General features: G+C 37.6%; 1 protein-coding gene and 1 long non-coding RNA gene across 3 annotated transcripts in view; one reads left to right on the top strand and one right to left on the bottom strand.

Annotated features, from left to right (window-relative positions):
• LOC109385244 (IQ domain-containing protein H-like) overlaps positions 1-5,735 on the bottom strand; it is a 116,156-nt gene extending 110,421 nt beyond the window's left edge. Inside the window, exon 1 of the mRNA XM_019647301.1 lies at positions 5,618-5,735. Coding sequence (XP_019502846.1) covers positions 5,618-5,735 — 118 coding nt within the window. The remainder of the gene's footprint in view (positions 1-5,617) is intronic.
• Positions 1-20,607, top strand: part of LOC109385246 (uncharacterized) — a 45,013-nt gene that overhangs the window by 6,618 nt on the left and 17,788 nt on the right. The window contains exon 2 of one of the 2 annotated variants that reach the window (XR_002124581.1): positions 16,933-17,039. The exons of the other annotated variant lie outside the window; for it this stretch is intronic. This is a non-coding gene — a long non-coding RNA (uncharacterized LOC109385246). The remainder of the gene's footprint in view (positions 1-16,932; positions 17,040-20,607) is intronic. 2 annotated transcript variants of the gene reach the window in all.

The raw sequence follows: 20,607 nt of genomic DNA, 5'->3' as shown, positions 1-20,607 counted from the left end.
GAAGGATTCCTATTAACTTCTCTTTAAATGCTTGGTATAATTCACCAGTGAAGCCACCTGGTCCTGAATTTTTCTTTGTTGGGAGGTTTTTTATTACTGATTCAATCTCCTTAGTAGTAATTGTTCTGTTCAGATTTTCTATTTTTTCATGATTCAGATTGTGTATATTTATATTTCTAGGGATTTATAAGTTTCTTCTAGGTTATCTAATTATTGTTGTATAATTGTCCATAGCAGTTGCTTAGCTCCTTAATATTTCTGTGTTATCAATTGTAATGTCTCCTCTTTCATTTGTGATTTTATTTGAGTCTTCTTTTTTCCTTAGTCTAGCTAAAGGTTTGTCAATTTTATTTATTTTTTTAGATAAAACAGCTTTTTGTTACATTGATATTTTCTCTTGCCTTCCTAGTCTATTTCATTTATTTTAACTCTGATCTTTGTTAGTTTCTTCCTTCTAACTTTGGGCTAAGTTTGTTCTTTTTCTAGTTTCTTGGGATGTAAAGTTATGTTGTTTATTTGAGATCTTTCTTTTTTCTTCATATAGACGTTTATTGCTATGAACTTCTCTCATAGAACTGCTTTTGCTGCATCTCATAAGTTTTGGTATGTTGTGTTTCACTGGTGTCAAGATTTTAAAAAAATATTTTCCTTTGATTTTTCCTTTGATCCATTGGTTTTTCAGGAGCATATTATTTAATCTGCACATATTTGTGAATTTTCCAGTTTTCCTCTTGTAATTGATTCCTAGTTTCATATCACTGTGGTCAGAAAAGAATCTTGGTAGGATTTCAATTGTATTTAATTTATTAAAACTTGTCTCAATTTGTATTTTTCTAGTGACTAGTGATGTTAAGAATTCATGTATCTATTTACCATCCACATTTCTATTTTGGTAAAATGTACGTTCAGATCTTTTGTCCATTTTGCTATTGGGTTGCTTGTATTCTTATTATTGAGTTTTGTAGAGTTCTTTATAGTTTCTGGATAAAAATTCCTTATTAACTTCCAGCCTGTAGCTTTTCTTGTCATTCTTAACACTGGCTTTCAAAGGGCAGAAGTTTTAAACTTTGATGAAGTTCAATATTTTTTTTCTCTTATGGATTATTCTTTTGGTGTGGTATTTAAGAGGGTTTTTTGCCTAACTTAAGGAAAGAAAGATTTCCCCCTTTGTTTTATTCTAAAAGTTTTATAGTTTTAGGCTTTACATTTAGTTTTATGATCCATTTTGAGTAAATTTTTGTTTATGGTGCAAGGTCTGGGTCAAGATTCTGTACATATCTTCAATTGTTCTAGTACCACTGATTGAAAAGACTATCCTTTCTCCATTGAATTGCCTTTGCACCTTTGTTAAAAATCAATTGGCCACATTTGACAAATCCGGCATCCACTTATGATAAAATCTCTTAGCAAAGTGGGACTAGAGGAAACTTAAGTCAACATACTAAAGGCCATATATGACAAACCCACAGCTAACATCATTCTCGACAGTGAAAAGCTAAAAGCATTTTCCTTAAGATCAGGAAAAAGACAAGGATATCTACTTTCGCCACTTTTATTCAACATAATATTGGAAGTCCTAGCCACAGTGATCAGCAGAAAAGTTGAGGCAAGCCTAACATTGATACTTAAAACCAAGGAAAACATTACAGGAAAGAAAAAATTTAGGTCAGCTTCACAGATGAACCAAAGTGGTAAACAAAACATTGGCAAATGAAACCCAGCAATACATAACCAGGACGATATGTCACAGCTAATTGACTTATTCCTCAAATTCACAGGGAGTAAATAGTGGTGTCAGAGGAACTAGCTAAAACAGATTTAAATAAGAACCAAAGTCTCCCAACATAATACCCAAAATGTCAAACTTTCTACTGAAAATCACTCACCATACCAAGAACCAGGAAGATTTTAAACCGAATGAAAAAAGACAATGAATAAATAACAAAACTGAGATGACAAAGCTCTTAGAATTATCTGACAAAATTTAGAGTCATCAAAATGCTTCCACAAACAATTACAAACATACTTGAAACAAATGAAAATATAAAATCTCAGCAAAGAAGTAGAAAGTGTCCCTAAAGAAATAAAATAAAGAGAAACCAAACTGAAATTTTGGAACTCAAAAATACAATAATCTAAACATAAAATTCAGTGTATGAGCTCAATAACAGAATGAAGGGGCAGAGGAATCAGGAAACTACAAGATAGGAAAAATAAATTACCCAATCTGAACAAGAGAGAAAACAGACTGGAAAAAAAGTGAACAGAGCCTCAAGGACCTGTGGGACTATAACAAAAGAGCTAACATTTGTATCATTGCAGTTCCAGGAGAGGAAATAGAGGGCAAAGCTGAAAAAACTACGCATAGAAATAACAGCTGAACCATCCCCAAATCTGGCAAAAGGCAAACCTATAGATTCAAGAAGCTGAGCCAAACCCACAGAGGTAAGATCAAATGAATCCACACCAAGATAGTGTCAAACTTCTGAAAACTAAAGACAAAAAAAAAAATCTTAAAAGCAAGGAAGAGAAAAATGTGGATCTAAATGTATGTAGAGGAAATAAACATTTAAGTACCATAAGCTCTAGCAATTCCATTCCTGAGCATTTATCCTAGAGAAATGAAAACTTATGTTCATACGAAAACCTGTACACAAATGTTTATAGAAGCTTTATTCATAGTAGCCAAAAACTGGAAACAACCCATACATCCTTCACTAGGTGAATGGTTTAACAACTGTGGTACATTCATACCATGGAATACTAGTCAGCAATAAAGATGAACAAACTACTGATATAAACAATAGTCTGGATGACTCTCTAGAGAATTATGCTGGGGGCAAAAAGCCAATCCCAGAAAGTTACACACTGTATGATTTCATTTAATTAACATGCCTGAAATGGGAAAATTATAGAAATTGAGAACAAATTACTGGTTGCCAGGGATTAAACAAGGGGGAGGTAGGAGGGAAGTGGGTGTGGCTATAAAAAGACAACATGAGGAATCCTTACGGTGAAGGAAATGTTTTGTACCTTGGCTGTATCAATACCCAGGTTGTGATATTGTACTAGAGTTTTGCAATGTGTTAGTTTCTGGGGAAACTGAGTAAAGAGTGCAAAGGACCTCTCCATTCCTTACAAGTGCATATGCATCTATAATTATTTCAAATTAAAAAGTTTAATTTTTAAAAAAAGATCCCAGTAGGAATGTGAAATGCGAAGCCACAGAGTATGAAGAATTGTTTGTAATTCATATACTTGATAAAGGATTAGTATCCAGAATATATAACTAATTCCTATAAATAACTAAGAAAAAGAAAGACCACCCATTTTTTAAAAAAACAGGTTAAAGTCTTAACTCATTTTACAAAAGAAGATACTCAAATGACCAATACACATCAGACAAACTGCTCAATGTCATTGGTCATCAAGGGAATAGAAATTAAAATCTCAAAGAAATACTACAACAGACTTGTCAGAATGACTAAAATTAAACAAAACAAACAAACCTGAAATATCAAGTGATGACAAAGATATATATCTGGAATTCTCATATGCTGCTCACAGGAAAAGAAATCAGTATAACCACCTAGGAAAACTGTTTGGCAATATCTACTAAATCCAAAACATTGTATACCCTAGCATTCAGCAATTCTAATTTTTGATGTGTATCCAACAGCAATGCATACATATGTGCATTAACAGACATGAACAAGAACGCTCATAGTAGTGTTATTCCCAATAGTTCTATAGTATACACCACTGAAATCCCCACCAGCTGTAGAATGGATACAAAATTGGGGCACATTCATACAGTCAGACATATTTATCCTTGATATCCCTCTTTCCCTCACTCCTATCCATCAGCCAGCCCTCATGGCTCCACCTCCAAAATATAACCTGAATTTGTACACTTCTGTTCATATTCACTGATACCATCCTCCTCAACTCCACTATCATTTCTCACCTGATTTACTACAATAGCCTTTTAACTAGTCTTTTTGCTTCCACTCATGCTCCCCTATGATTCATTATCTGTAAAGCAGTCATAATGGTCTTATTAAAATATAAATCAGGCTACCTCATGCTCCTGTTTAAACCTTTCAATAGGTTCTCGCTGTAATTAAGACTAAATCCAGCTCCTCATCATGGTTTGAAAGGCTGCCATGCTGGTTCTGGTATAGTCTAAGATGTTTAAAAAGAAAGATCCTTAGATACACTGAGTGGTTTAAACAAATTAAGATTTTTTTTTCTCTCTCACACAAGTGTCCAAAGGAAGATAGTCCTGGATCATCAGGACAGCTCTGTCAGATTCAACATGGAGTTCTGTCTCCGGCTCCAAAATGCTTGCCTACCACATCTGTATCCGTTAGCCAGAGAGAGGAAAGAAAAAGGGGAGGCCATGTTCCTTCCCTCTTAAGGACAGAGCCCCGAAGTTTCCTTTTCCACTTCTGCTCATATTCTCACTGTCCAGAACCTGGTCACATGGCACACCTCGCTGAAAGGAGGCCTGGGAAATGTAGTCTTTAGTCAAGCTGACATGAGCTCAATCACGATTCTATTACTGTGGAAGTAGGGAAGAATGAATATTGTAGATAACTCATAGTCTCTGCTCTAGCCTACATCATGTCATCCTTCTCTACCTCTCATCCCTCATTCCATCCCCTTCTCTCCCTTGCTCTTGGCCCTCCAGCCATTCTAGCCTTCTTGCTCCTTCCCTCCTTAGTCCTCCAGGCTTTTATACCTGTGCTATATCTGGAATGCTCTTCCCTAGATCTTTACATGATTGGCTCCTTCTTATCATTTGGATCTAAATCCAAGGCTCATACACCTTCTGAGAGGCATTCACTGACCCTTCCCTTGCAAGCAAAGTAACCACCTACTTATCACTCTCTAACCCATGTTGTTTTGTTTTATTTCTGGTGTTTAGCACAGGCCTAACTTCTCATTTACTTACCTGGTTATTATCTGTATCTCCTACTAGAATGTTAAGTACCACGAGAGCCGCAATGTTGTCAGACTTATTCTCTGTTGCATCCCCAGCACCTAAATGTTACTTCGGATAAAGCACGCATTCAACAAATATTTGTTGAACAGATGAACTAATTTAGCCCAAAACCCTCACTTTATACCTGGGAAAGCTGAGGGCCAAAGAAAGTAAATGGCTTGCCTGAGGTTCTGCAAACAGGTAGTCGATTTCCAGGTCGGTGCTTTTCTTGAACATCTTATTTCATCCGTCCTCCTCTTTGAAGTCTTCTATTATCTCACCCTTTAGCAATCATTTCTCTGAACTCTAGCACTAGACTTTAACATCTATTTGCGTTTTATTCTATGCTCCTTGGTATTATTCGTCTTCACTATATCTGTCTTGTTTTCCCAACCTAGCTGCAAGCCTCTTGAAAATCCCAACCTCCTAATGCACAGAGAACACTGGGCCTCAGTAAGTCGTCTACAAAGAGACTAAAGTTACTTTACTCAGTAAAGTGAAACCCAGAATCATTACAACTTCCCCTTTGTCCTAATATTGAAGATAAGAGTTGGATACTAGAAGACTAGATTTGGGTGGGAGGTGATTTCTGTGTATCCACAAGTAGGCCTTCAGTCAGCACTGTCTTACCGGCAGTTGGAATCTTACCCGCTTCATCAAAATTGTGCAGAGGAGCTGCTCTGGGTATAATGGGTGGATCCTGAAAGGCAATCCTGGCGGTTGGCGGAATCAATCCTCGTTCTATCATACTTAAAATCCCTTAAAAGGAAGGTTAGAAGAATATGAATTTAACTCCAGGAATTGCCCTGAAGTCTGAGCTCTATAAATTTCACAAGTGAAACTTTTTCTATTCATCGTCTTATTTGTACAGCTAGTGCTTTAATCCGTTGCATGGAAAAATAGCTACCTGTTCATTTAAACCTAGTGTTCTAACCGCCCCCCCCCCACCAATGGCATTTTCAATAGCAGTAATATGAAATAAACTTGGACTAAGATCATTTCATTTTAAGCTAGAAATATAATTTCAAGGCAAAGTAAAATGTCTTTATACTTATGACATTTTCAGTTATTGATAATATTGTTATTCCTTTTAAAATTCAAAGAAATCAGGTATATGGCCTTAACAACTGAGAAGATCTTTTGTTCTGAAAGAAGGAAAGTCTGTGCACTTGAAACCGTGCCCCTGTGGTTATAATGAGCCATATTTTATAAAAGAGTTATTTTTAGTCATTTCTCATATCAACAGAAGATGTGCATGCCTAAATAGGTTATTTTAGTGTAACTGGGCAACATGGTTAGTACTAATGTAACTAATTTACAATTCCTAGAACTCATACTGTGTCAGCATGGCTGGTGCCAAGGCTTTTTAAGGGTGAGACTTCGTTAAATAAACAAATGAATAAATCAATACATAAATGAATAATTGAACAAAGCCTGCTGTCAGAGGCAAAACTTTCATTAAGGTGGATCTATTGTATTGAAACAAGAAGCGCAGAAACTCAGGGGTACTTGACGTAAACTTGTGAAAGGGCTGTTGCTTCTTGTTGCTCTCATCTAATAGGAAGAAAAGCAAAAAACTCCGGGTATCAGTGAAATCCTAGTATATAAACTATGTACTAAGCTGGACTAAGTTGAAGAAGTTGGCACACATTCTAAGAGGGACAAATATTGCTTCCATTTGCCGTATGACCTCTAATGACTATATTAGTTGTTATTAATATTATTGATATTAAAGTCTAGTGTTACAGGAATTCAGAAGGTGACCACTGAGGAATTGGAGAACTAAAGAACACTTCACTCATAAAATGATTCTAAAGAGAAATCTTCAGTTTACTTACCACAGAATCATCTGGGGGGAGAATTTCTTATTAGAAATGGAGATTCCTGGGCCCCATCCCAGACCTGGCCAAAGTTCCGAGGTAAGGGCCTGGGAATCTGCATTATTGAAGCCTCCAGGATATACTTACATGTGGCTTGAAGTTTGGAAACCACTAGAATTGAGGCCCAGTGATCTACATTATTTAAATAAGCACTCCAGGCCCATCTTTTCTAGTCTCAAAACTTAAGAACTTCTGATATACAGTACAACTCTTCAAGCCCCTTTTGAAATTAGTACTTCAGGTTTTAATTTTTATAACACCAGATCTAACTGCTTTCATATATTAAGACTAATTCTTAGTCCTCACAAATATTTTCTACCTATACATATTAAATCCCACTTCTAAGAACTACGCCTGTTTTTCAGATGTGAAAAACAGAGCTCCTTCTTATTCCGTATTTTTTTGTTACTAGAGTGAGTTTCATTCTCTAAAAATCACAAAGAGGGCCGGCTGAGTGGTGCATTGGTTAAGAACTGGTTTGGGACGCCAGGGGCCCCGGTTCGGATCCCACATATGAGGGCCAGTGACACTGCCCTCTAGAGCTAAATTCTGAACAACAGCTCAACCTGGAGCTGGGCTCCCAAGAGTTGCCAGTGACGGCGTAGGCTGCAGCAGGTTGCCATGGGCTACCGTATGTAGCCAGGTGCCAGTGTGAGCGGCCAGCAGCCGCAGTGAGCGGCCGTCCAGAAGCCGGCGACTGATCTGCCTTGCCCGAGAAGAGTGCAATGATGGTGACAACTTGGGCCAGTGAAGCAATATCCTCCACAACTAGACTGAAGAACAAAAAGACAGCAACTTGTCTGTTCCTCTTCCCCCAATTCCCCAGAGCTGTTCCCATTCCCCAATTCCCCAATAAAAAAAAAAAATCTTAAAAAAAATCACAAAGAATATAAACATAATTTTAGCCTTTGCTTTAATATATGTTGAAGCAATTCACTTAATTTTAGACAAACACACATATGTATGTGCATTCACCATTAGAAGGAAAAAGTTAAGACTTTGGAATAAACAAAAGAGGCTAATAGTTACATTTCCATCGAAAAGCTGGGACCTCTGGAGATTATCTGACCCTATAATCATCTTTGGTTTTGCTTAGTCTATTTGGTAATTCTGTAGAGATTAAGATTATAGAAAACTGAAAGCTATGCAAATGATTCTTGTTTATACACATGCCAATAAATTCTGTCACATGGAGAAACAATCATTCCTCCAACCCCAAAAAGCCAGTTTTGCATCCATTTACAAATTTATTTCAGTATTCTTGATTTATAAATATGTCTGTTGTTTGGATTCTTCTTTGAATCAATTGTAGCATCTTACTGGCTCCTTTACTTAATTTATGAGTTAAATGACATCTTTAACATGTATTCATTTTATATAAAAAAGTCATGGTTTTAATTAAAATATATATATCCCTCAACAATTTTGGAGATCCCACTGAGATGAGAAATAGCTTCACCTGAAATTGCCAGAAATTATATACCTCACAGGGAACCAGATATGCATTTTCTTGGCTCCCACAGGTGAATTCAAAGTGGAAATAGAACTTTGTAGACTCTGCTTTTCTAATTTTAATACTATTCCCTGTTAACCTTGTGTTTTGTTTTCCTTTTTGGTTCATTTATGGCTGATATGCTATTCCTTGTTGGTAGCTACAATGACTGGGAATTTGATGATCTCTGTAAATAGATTAATGTTTTACAGAGATCTACTCCCTGCTGAGTGATAGATAATGGAGAATATAGTTTGTTAGCCTTTTGTTTGTCTATTTGTGTATTTTGAGCTCAAATCAATTGGGTACTTCAAGCCCACAAGGAAGGAGAATAAGTCTTTGATATCTGGACCATTAAGTTTTTGTGTTTCTGTGTTTACTTTTCATCTGTGGCTGAAATTGTAGAAAGGAAGCTATACGTTCTCTCTGTATCTATATGTCTATGTATCTATAATTCATAAAGGCCTTTATTTCTCACCTTGAGTGAATACAGAATGTTTTCCTGTCTCCAAATGGTATTAATAAATTAGATTGTAGTCTCTTAAATTAAAGGAGCTCTGTTCTGATTGACTTATAGAGAGAAATAAGTGCTTATATAAATTGAATATTCCTAAAATTCCCAGAAAATAAGGAAATCAAACTTTTAATACTTTAAACATGCCCCCCACCACTTTCCAAATTCAGAAACTCTTATTGAATCTCCTTACTTTTAATGCCAATATAATTATTTGCATAGTTTTAATAAAAATCTTGTCTCCTTTTACTAATATATAATTAGAAAAATCACTTATGCAACAAGACCTGGAATTTCATATTTAAGAATGATGCTTATTAATCAGGTATAATAAGTCACTTTTAAAGAATTAAAGTTGACTTTATGGTGCTAATGCTTACAAAGCCCTCCCAGAACAACTGACCAGGTACATAGTTTACAGGATTTCCATCCTTACGGGTGGTAAGGAATGTTACTTCCTGGTAGGTCCAAGAACCTTAGTATATTTCTCTAATATCTAGAAGAGAGGAATTGACCCAAATTTATAGGTCCTACTGTTGAAATCTGGTGGGCAGAGTTTAGTGGAGAAGACATTGAATAAATCCACAAATAAATATATAATTACAAATCGTGGTAACCTGTGAAGAAAACGCTTGCTTGAGGAAGTGAGTTTTACAGGCAGAAGTAAAGGCACTGGTGAGGGCCTAATATGAAACTGTGCTTGGCCTAATGAGGAACGAAGAGAAGGCCCATCCATGTTTCTGAGGATGGAGAAAGCAAAGTGAGCTGAGAATGGAGGTGAGGGCCAGATCAGGTACGCCTTTTTTATAGAGTCTAGATTTTATTTCAGATCAGAAAGCAACTTGCCTGAGGTCACCAAGAGCTTGAATTGAAAATTTGATTTGTGTACTGTGAGACTTATATTCTTAATCATCTTTTAAAAAGCTTTCTTTTTTGGATTGAGCAAGATAATTCAAGAAAAAGTGGGGCAATTTGCCCTGCATTTTCCAAAATGACTCTTTCTTCTGGGTATTGTTCATCTTTTACCTCCTTCTGGACTTGTGTTGACCTAAGGTGAGGTTTAAATGATATTTAAGAGCATAAGGAACATGTAAAAAAATCTAGATATTGTGTCTACATTTCTGTGGCGTGTGCTTTCCTGATGTTCAGATTACTTTGCCCAATGTCAGATATATGGCAAGTATTCAATGAATACATGTCAAATAATTATAAATATTATGGTAAGCCATGTGTTCTCTAATAGATCATTGAGGGATGAAAATGTGATATTTTTTTCTGGACCAAGCTGCCATGTTTATGGATTTACCTTTGTTCTGCAGCAATTTTTTATTGTGTTTACTGCTAAAACAAGCACTGACTGATTGATTCATTTGTTCACTATTTCATTCATCCTAATTGATCCAGGAAGAATATAAGATGATACTAAAGCAAGAAATAGAAACTCTGCTGATGTTATCAGTATTCCTAGGGAGGAAATATTATGTAAAGTAACTAAAAGCATATGTCCCAAAGATTTCTGAACAATGATGGTTTACAACTAGGAAAGTAATAGTTACAGTTGTGGGAAGCTTAACAAACTAGGAGACTTATAATGATGCTGGGTTCTCTTGAGTTTTGCTATCCTTCCACCCACCAGGTCAGCAGACAGAGAGAATACAGGAGCTATAAGATAAAGGACTTTAAATCTCCAGGTGCCAGAAGAACCCTGGGGAGCCAACTTTAGGCCTAAAACCCTCCAGACAACAGATAGAAATAATTAATGACCATCTCACTTGGTTATATTTGAGATATGAAAGGAGACCCACTTAGGCATTCTTTAACACTTCAGCTAGTTAAATTAAATAGCAGGGAGAAATAAAGAGGTCACACTTAATGACACTCAGTTCTTAGTCATTCATCCACTGACTCTTTCATTTGCTTATTCATTCAACCAACATTTAGTATCTACAAAATGCTAGATATGGTTTTAGACACTGGGGATACTGAAATAAAGATGATATAACCTTTTGCTTCAAAACTAGAAATCTCCTGGTTTCACAAAGACTAGAATTTACACTAAGAGATGCATAGTTTAAATGCAATTACATTAATTCTGGCTTCATATTTCTGCATAATAGTATATTGAAATAAAAATACTAAATGCTACCAGGGTAGCATCAGAAACGATCTGCTCATACGCTTAAACATTTCTAATCATGTCACTTAAACACAATACTTTCAATGTGTAATAACACCAACATCTAAATCAATATTAAATCTATAGAATGATGGATTTTAGGGGTAGAAGGGACTTTAATGATCATCTAGTCCAGCGGTTCTCAACCTTCCTAATGCTGCGACCCCTTAATACAGTTCCTCATGTTGTGGTGATCCCCAACCATAAAATTATTTTCGTTGCTACTCTATAACTGTAATTTTGCTACTGTTATGAATCGTAATGTAAATATCTTTTTGTTTTCCAATGGTCTTAGGCGACCCCTGTGGAAGGGTCATTCGACCCCCAAAGGGGTCGCGACCCACAGGTTGAGAACCGCTGATCTAGTCCAACCTTCACACTTACAGAGGAGGAAACTCAGGCCAGAGCGAGGATTCGACTCGTCTGAGGTCACCCAGAATTAGTGGCTGAGCCATAATTCAAGCTCAGGCCCCCAATCTCACCTCACTGCTCCTTCCCTCACATCCCTAGACACATACAATGGTTATTGGATCACTAACCTTTACTGGCATCTGCTTGTGAGACTGGTATGGGAGTGAAATCAGGATTCATGTGATGAGAAGCTGGCAGGACCGTGAGGTTAGTTATGGTGGACCCTTTTATTAACTTCTGAACCTTCACCTAGATGATCAAAAATGTGTTTTCAGCAGACATTTTTGCTTTCAAAATGAACAGTTTTCTTTTTGTAAACAATAAATAAGATTATGAATAGTTTCATTAAGTCTTAATAATGTAGCAATATCAGCTCCAGTTTTATTGCTCATGAGTACCCTGTGCTATTGTCTACTGTCAGGAGTTTGTGTAATTTAAAATAGTTAATTAAATCCAATTAACATGTTGTGATTTCTACTATGTAAAGTCTGGATAGTAGTTAATAAAGGAACATTAAGATTTTGTTCAATTTTAATGACTACAATTATAAAAGCACTAAATCTTGGCAGAAGAGGTTTTGAATACAGCAAAGTTTTGTACAGGCAAATTCCCCAGGAAATACATATTAGAGTTTTGAGGATTAAAAAGAAAAAAAAAACTTGGGAGAATTTAAAGGAAATATATTAGTCAATATTAACAGGTTAAAGGTGAACTCTGAGTAGACTTGCCAATCTCAGAAATGGTTAAAGACATGATGTCTAGATCAGTTATAATTGATGATTACTTTTCCTAAAGTCACAAATGCTTTTATTATAGTTATGAAATATGAATTATTTCTTATTAAATGATTTCTAGATTTTAAAGATATTATTTATTGCATATGAATCACATTTAATTGTATAACCCAAGTACAATATTTTTACTTTTATTATAGGAGGTTATGAATTACCTGGGCCCTCTCAGCAGGGAAGACGCAACCGTTTGGTATTTCTAGACTGATTTAAATTTTCAAGTCATTTTCCAAGCATTAATTAATTTGCATAGCTTCCATGGGAACTAGGTTTTGCTATTTAACTAATACAGAACCAAGACAGAAAGGTTAGTAGATTTGTTTCAGGTCACCCAGTATACTCGATATACACAGGTACACACACCAGATATACACACTTAAAATTATTTAATTTTAAGGTTTATCTTATTTTACATTAGTGAAATTTGTCATTGGAATCGGTTGTACTGCACCTTCTAGCTCATCAAGGTCATGGTGACCTTAAGGAAAAAGAAAGGGAAAGTTTCACCAAGACTGGGGGGGTGGGGGAGAAAACCACTTTACAAAAGAAATATGTATTGGCTGAGAAGTGTCTGGGTGAACAAAGCTGTTATGGCCCTACCGCCAGGATGTGGTACTTAAGGGAAACTATAGGAAGTTACCATCCCATGAACACTGAACCCTTTGGTGATGTTTGGCGAGGACAGTTTTAAGTGACTATAAATAGGATTTTTAACAGGGAAGAGTTTCCTTCCAGGTGAGTTGGAAAAGGAAAGGGGAGTGCTAAGGGCCTTGGCTTGATGAGAGTGAGGGGTTCCTATGCATTATGGCGCTAGTCTGGAGCTTGGGCCTTGCTGATCCATCTTGGTCTCTTCAACTCTCCTCTCCCCGCCTCACCTCCTAAGGTCTCCTCCTAACTGGGGAAGACTGACATCATCACCCAAGGTCCTGTACTCCAGACACGGCACATACACAGCTGAGGATGTTCCGTTTCGAAAATGGCAGGGTCTCCACTTCTCTGACTGATATCAGGGTCAGGGAGGCAAAGGTAAATCGGAGGAAGAAAGAAAGATTCAACTTAAATAAAATTGTCAAGCGTTCTGAAGATGTGAAATATAGGTTTGGCAGTTTCAGGGCACACAGCATAATTTATCTGGATTTTCTGAAAGCCTTTGACAAAGTACACCTGACAACCTGCTCTTGAAAGCTCAAGGAGCAGGATCCGACATAAAACACCACGTAAAGTATGACACAAAGGCCAGGGCAGAAGGCAGGTGACACTGGGATTCTGTCAGGCACTCAGCACATTCTTAACGCTGCTTTCCTGAATTCTTTACATTGCATCAGTCTCAACAATGTAAAAGCCAGACTCAAGGGCTATGCTGAAAAGGCAGGGAGGAGTTTGTGTGTTGGGGGATGGGGGTGGGGTGGGAGGACAGGGAGGGCAGAGTTTACTTGCAAGGTGACATCCTGGTGAGTTGATAGAAATAAATCCTGCAGACAGTGTCACTGGATGTGGAACCTGAATCCACTGTCCTGTCCTGTTCCCTCAGTAAGGATAATGGCTTCTGTGTACGCTTGGTTGGAAGAAGAAGGAATGTGACAGCCTTCAGCATTTACTGAGCACTTACTATATCACACTAACTTTAATACAATAAGCGTTAAATTTCATGAGCAATGGCAAAGCTAAGGGTTATGGGAGTGCAGAAAAGGGAGTAATTAACTCTGCCGGCTGGCATGGCAGACGGCTTTGCGATGACTCTCAACCCTGGCTGCGTGTTAGAATCACTCAGGGAGCTTTTTAAAAATACCGCTGCCTGGGCCCCAACCCTGGGCCATTAAATCTGAATAGCCGGGCTGGAGCCTGGGCCTTGGTATTTTTATAAAGCTCCCCAGGTGACTCTGATGTGCAGCCAAGGCTGAGATGTACTGTAGTAAGTGATATTTAAATTGCGCCTTGAAAGAAGCATTGAATTATGTCACATGGAGAAGAGGATGCAATTATAGGTAGAAAGAATGGTGGTGATTAAGCAAAACAGCATAGAAATGCATGAAGATTTCGTAGAAGGTGAGGGAACTGCCAGTGGCTGGAATATGGTGTGTGTATCAGGAGGGTGGATAAGACTGGAGAGATAGGTTGAGATTAATGAAAATTAAAGACACCAGCTTTATGAATGTGCTAATTGTCTAACAGAGGTCAAATATCACCTGCTTCTGGCTATTCCTTTATATCATATTTTATATTTTATGCTGGGACCATGTTTTGGAGTTTGTATAACATGGAATATCATATTATAAAAATACCACATTTTAAATATATGTCCCTTATATCTAGTATTTTATTACTAATTCCAAAACTATAATTCAGAATTCTGTCACTTTATGCCTAAACCTTCTATAATACCTTAGGTTTTTTTTCAATATTTAAAAAATACAGAAAAGCTTAAAGAAGGAAACAGCAATTACATTCCTGTCAGCCAGAATTAATCATTGCTAATATCTTGGTATATTTGCTTCCAGTGTTTTCAAATTAAAAAAAAACATTTTATTTTGTTATTCTGGTAAAAATGATATATGTTCATTATAGAGATTCCAAATAATGCAGAAAAACACAAAGATAAAAATTTAAGAAACCATACCAAATATTATTAGGTGACCCATTATCCCTGATGTTTCTGGAATGATTGATAGATTGTTTTATAAAAATCGGGGCCGGCCGAGTGGCTCAGTTGGTTAAGAGCTCGCTCAAGAGTTTGAGTTCTGAGCAATAGCAGTTCGATTCCCAGCCCGAGCTGAGCAGCCGCTGAGCTGACAACTGGTGGCAGGATGGCTCAGCTTAAAAAAAAAAAAAAAAGTGAAAAAAAAAGGATTTATATTACATTATTAAACTTAATTTGACACGAATTTAATAGGAGGGGAAACAGCTGAGTTAAACCCAACAAATTTTTACACCTCAAGTAAATATTTCTTTACCACAAGATTCCTGTGAGTTAAAAAAAAAATTCCTCTGCAAGTGTTGGCCAATTTTTTCTTTAAAGTTCAGATAGTAAATATTTTAGGCTGTTTAGGTCCATTGTGGTAGCTGGAAAGTAGCATGAACAATTCGTAAACAAATGGGTGAAGCTATGTTGAATGAAACCTTACTTACAAAAACAGGAAGTTAGCCCTTAGGCCGTAGTCTGTAGTCCCCTGGTCCTTAGTTATATAAAGGTGATTATGAAAACATTTAGTTTTTTTTTTTTTACCACATGTTTTTATTTTGGGTAACATATCCCAGCTTCAAACGACGAGAACCAGGCCGGCCGAGTGGCGCGTTGGTTAAGAGCTGGCTTGGGATGCCAGCTTTGAGCAGCAGGGCCCGGGTTCGGATCCCACATGGGGGCCAGTGACACTGCCCTCCACAGCTAAGATAGTGAACAACAGCTCGACCTGGAGCTGGGCTGCCATGAGTCGCCGGTGATGGCATAGGCTGCAGCCAACCCCTGATGCAGTGGGCTGCCATAAGCTACTGTGTGTGGCCAGCAGCCAGCATGAGCGGCTGGCAGCTGGTGTGAGCTGTCAAGAGACTCCGTGAGCGGCTGTCCAGAGGCCAGCGACCAATCTGCCTAACCCAGGAAGAGCGCAATGATAATACCAACATGGGCCACCGAAGCGACGTCCTCCACAACTAGACTGAAGAACAAAAGGACAGCAACTTGTCTGTTCCCCTTCTCCCAATTCCCCAGCACTGTTCCCCTACCCCTATTCCCCAATAAAATCTTAAAAAAAAAAAGATGAGAACATTAGGACTCTCCTGCTACTCCCATCTCCTCTCCCTCACCTTCTGATTTTTATTACACTAATTTACATTGTCTAGGTTTATAATGTTCATAACATAATTGTTATGATCTTTTAGTATTAGTTCTACATGTAAGTGGGTCTGATGCGCACCAACAGTCCTTTTGTCCTGGCTTCTCTGCTTGAGTTCTTTAGTTTGATTGATTTCTTAATTGCCTTGCCTGGCTTTGGTTATCAAGCAGTTTTTTGTGTTCATGGGTATTTTACTTCTCTGAGTCCTTATACTTGAATTACATCTGGGGTCATCCTTTCTTTCTCATAACTTTGTAGACATGACACCATTGTCTTTCACAATGAATATAGTGAAGTCAGTGCCAACCTGACTTTTTCACCCCTTGTAAGTGATTTTTCTTTCTGCCTGGATGTCTGAAGCATTCTTTGTCTTTGAAGTTCAGGTGTTTCACTTAGGAAACACCTTTATGTCGAATATTCTAAATCAAATTTTCCTGGATTTCAGTGATTTTTTTTTTAACCTGCAGGTTTAACTCTTCACTTCCAGAAAATGTTTCTTATATCATTTGATACATCTACTCTTTGATTTGCTGCTGGGTAGCTAACCCTTATCTTTCATATGGTGATACCTAACTATTCATTCTCTCCTGGTTTCTTTTAGAATAGAACACCCTGAACTTTAAATGAGCACATGGCTATCCAGTTACAGACTACATTTCCCACTGTCCCCAGTGGCTAACTGTGGACATGTGACCAAGTTCAGTCCAATAAGATGTGAGGAGAATGTGATAAGTGTAACCTCTGGGCCACCTCCTTAGAGTGCTTGCCCTATCTTTATCCTTCCTATGGGCTGAAACAAGGGTATGGGGAGGAGCCAGCTTCAACCATGGAAATGAAAATGTCTGTAACCACAGGAATGTGGAGATGAAGGAGCATCAAGACAGAATAAACCATATCTTGGATAACTTCATGGAGCAGAGCTGTCCTGCCGTCCTTGGACTTCTCATCTGTGGACTGTTTTGTGAGTGAGAACTAAACTAATTTATTTAAGGCATTATATTTTTGGATTTCTTTGTTACAGCAGCTTAGCCTGTAACAAACTAATATGCATGTCTATTGGCTTCTAATTAATTTCCTTTATCTTTCCCTCTGTCTTTACTGTACTTATAGTCCTTTCTCCATGTCCATATTTCAGTAGTCAGCGGTGTTGGTTTTGTTATTTCTATTTATAGTTTATTTATTAGCTCCACAAAGTATTTTGGTATTTAATTTGTTTCCTAATGTTCTGCAACTCTCTTTTTATCTCCTTCTGCTATTTTTATCATCTCATGGTTGAGCTCTAATTTTACTTAATTTATGCTCCTATCGAGTTTTGTTACAACGTGAAGAAATTGTGAGAGAATTCCTTCTGTTCCTTAAGTTAAGTCTTCTTGTAGGGTAGGCTTTGTCTTTTGCAGCCCACAATCCTCCCATGCGCCCTCTTCCCCTTCTCTTTCTTTTGTAAGTTGTGGGTCGAATACTGACGTTTATATAAAAAATGAGTACAGTGACCAGATCATTTTTTCCCCTTGTACATACTTAGGAAGCTTTACCCAGACATTCTACTTGCTCTGATGTAGTATCTCCTCCCCCATTGTCTGGTACCAGTGTGTTTTCTCTCCCGGCCACACTTAAACACTGGGTATTCTGACTGGGTATTCCCCACCTTTCTGTTACCTGAGGGCTTGGGTGGAGGAAGCCTGTTTAAGGATGTATGCAGTCTTCGTTAAAATATGTAGGCTCTCCTCCCTCTCCTGAGATTTTGATGAGCATCCTATATCAGGGTTTGTTCTACCTAGCTGAGGATGAGGCCATCCTCTCTACCTCCACCCCCAGGGCATTTGGAACATTTCAGTGGAATCCGGAAGGCTTCACTTCTCTCAGGAAGAATCAGACACATTATTTACTTTCCAGTTTCACCTGTTTCTTCCAAGTCTCCTTGTCAGAAGAGAAAAAAGATAAGGACACCTGCTTGATTGTCTCCTCTCCAGATTTTGTAGTGTTTCTGAGAATCCCAATATTTTGATAACTTGCCAGTAGTATTTCTGAGGGGTAGGGAGGGGTTAGGATGGGAGCTGTGCTGCACCCCTCTACTCTGCTCCAGCATTTTCTGCTTGGTGAATTTAAAAAATTGTGCACGGTCTACACAACCACATTCAGGAGCCCTGCCGCAACGCTCCTCCCCATATTATGAATAGGGAAGCTAAAGATCAGGAAGGGAAAATAGCTAGGGCACACATTTAATCTGCCTTTATCTCAGAGGCAGAACTACAAATGCATGTCACTGCTTCATTGGCCCAGTGCTTTCTACTGTATTTTCTTGCTTCCTGAGTTCTTGAACCTTCAGAGTCAAACACAGCTCAGGTCACCAGCTCTGCCCCTCTATTTTCATAAGAAAACTTAACCACTCTGTTCCATGCCACACTCTTTTCCCAGTTGCATTTAACTTAAATACAGTAGGAGTCTTACTTTCTCTCAGACTAAGGTTTATTAGAATTCTTGCGATAGAAGAAAAACTCCCTGGAAAGGCATCTGTAGCATTAAAGCAAGAATCCTGGGCTTCCAACACTAGTTTTGAGCCCTAGTTCTGTCATTTAATTAGCAATGTGCAGGGGGAAAGTCATTTAACTTCTTTAAGTCTGAGTTTTATCTTCTGTAAAATAAGAATATTCTTATCTACAGGGCAGGTTAATTTTGTGTAAAGGATTTGTTCCTGAGGCATTTCATAGGTCTCAACTCACATAATTCAAGACATCCAGACAAAGAATGGCAGGTTGGCACAGACTACTAGGAAACCCTCCAGTGTGCTACCCAGCCAGGAACTATGATTCCCAGCCTTCCTTGTAGCGTCACATCTCTTTATGACGAGATTCTGGCCAGTAGTATAGGAACTGTAGTGATTCTACTGGTTGGAATACAGACATGATGGTAGCAGCATAGCAGCCATCTTAGATCACAAGATGGAAAACTGCCTGTTCAGGAGGAGAGAGCAATAAAATGGAAAGTGCATGGGCACCTGACATTGTAGATCTGCCACTTCAGCCATGAATGGTTTATGCTCAAACTGTGATGCGAGAGAACATTATTGTGATGTTTAATCTACTGATATTTGTTGCAGTTGCTGAACTCATATCCTAAGTTATACAGGGTAGTTTTATTTACTCAAATGGTGACTGTCTGTGGAAAGTTCAGCATAAATATAGCTTAAATTCACTCAGACTGCACCACCTTTGAAAAAAATGAAATTTTGTTTCATTTTTTAAATTTGGGGGGTTTGATATGTCAAACTTTGTGTATAAAGCAATAATTTATTATTATTATTTTACATCATGGTATTTCAAATTTATATAATTCAGTTTCACATAAGATTCAGCATCACTCATCTTCCATAAGGCTGTTGTGAGGAATTAATTAATTAATATGTGGAGATGAACAATATAAACTTTTTTCACCTCAGAAATTGGGTTTTATTTTTGTACATAAATATTGTATTAAAGTATAACATTAATTTGTAAGACAAAACCCATAAGGTTATCAGTTGATATATTTCACAAAGAGGACACTGTGGGTAACCAGCATCCAGAATAAGAAGCAGAGCATTGAAAACACCCTTCACACCTCTCTCATGCTCCCTCTCAGCCATTACTATCACCCAAATGTAAACCCTCTTCTGAATTCTATTACCAACTATTGTTTTTCTGTTTTTGAACTTTACATAAATGGATTAGTACTCTCTTTTAAATGTGGCTTTTTTCTTTTAAAATTGGTGTGGTATTTACCCATATTGTCATGTTATAGCAGTATGTTTACACCAGGAACGTTTAAGTATTGATTTTGATTAATAATTATACATGTAACTGTAACCAGTAAGACTGGAGCCTCCAACCATCCACTGTTTTTGCATTGCTTATAATGTTCCTTCTAGAATGTTTTTTCTCTCAGCTCTGGCTACTAAACTCTTATCACCTTTAAACCATCTTTTAACCTCCTCTAGAAAATCATTTCTGATCTCTTTCTCCTCTGAATTCCTATAGCTTTTTGGGAATTCTGTTATTACATTTATAACATATATAGTAAGTATTTGTATAGTATCCTGAAGGCATTACATAATTCAGAACTCATCTAACTCTGTCTTATTATCTCATCTGAAGAAGGAATAGAGCCAAAAAATGTTCTTAAAAATATAACCACTTAAGGTTTATTGGAAAGGGGCAATTAACATAGATATATTGATAGCAAATATTTTTCTTTTTAATAAAGGTAATACAATGGCAAGACTAGTTAATGGCCTTGTTACCCTAGTGGTAATGGCAGAGTAGCTTATAACAGACTAACCCTTCTGAAGATTACCGTTATAAACTCTGGATAAAATATTTTTTTTAAAAATAACTAGTTTTGGGCCGGCCGAGTGGCGCGATGGTTAAGAACTGGCTTGGGACGCCAGAGGCCCCGGTTCGGATCCCACATATAAGGGCCAGTGACACTGCCCTCTGCAGCTAAGATGCTGAACAACAGCTCAACCTGGAGCTGGGCTGCTGTGAGTCGCCGGC

The sequence above is a fragment of the Hipposideros armiger genome, unplaced genomic scaffold (genome assembly GCF_001890085.2).
Source record: "Hipposideros armiger isolate ML-2016 unplaced genomic scaffold, ASM189008v1 scaffold_110, whole genome shotgun sequence".
Lineage (NCBI taxonomy): Eukaryota > Metazoa > Chordata > Mammalia > Chiroptera > Hipposideridae > Hipposideros > Hipposideros armiger.
The sequence above is the reverse complement of the archived record's forward strand: the minus strand, read 5'-3'. Positions and strand labels throughout refer to the sequence as shown.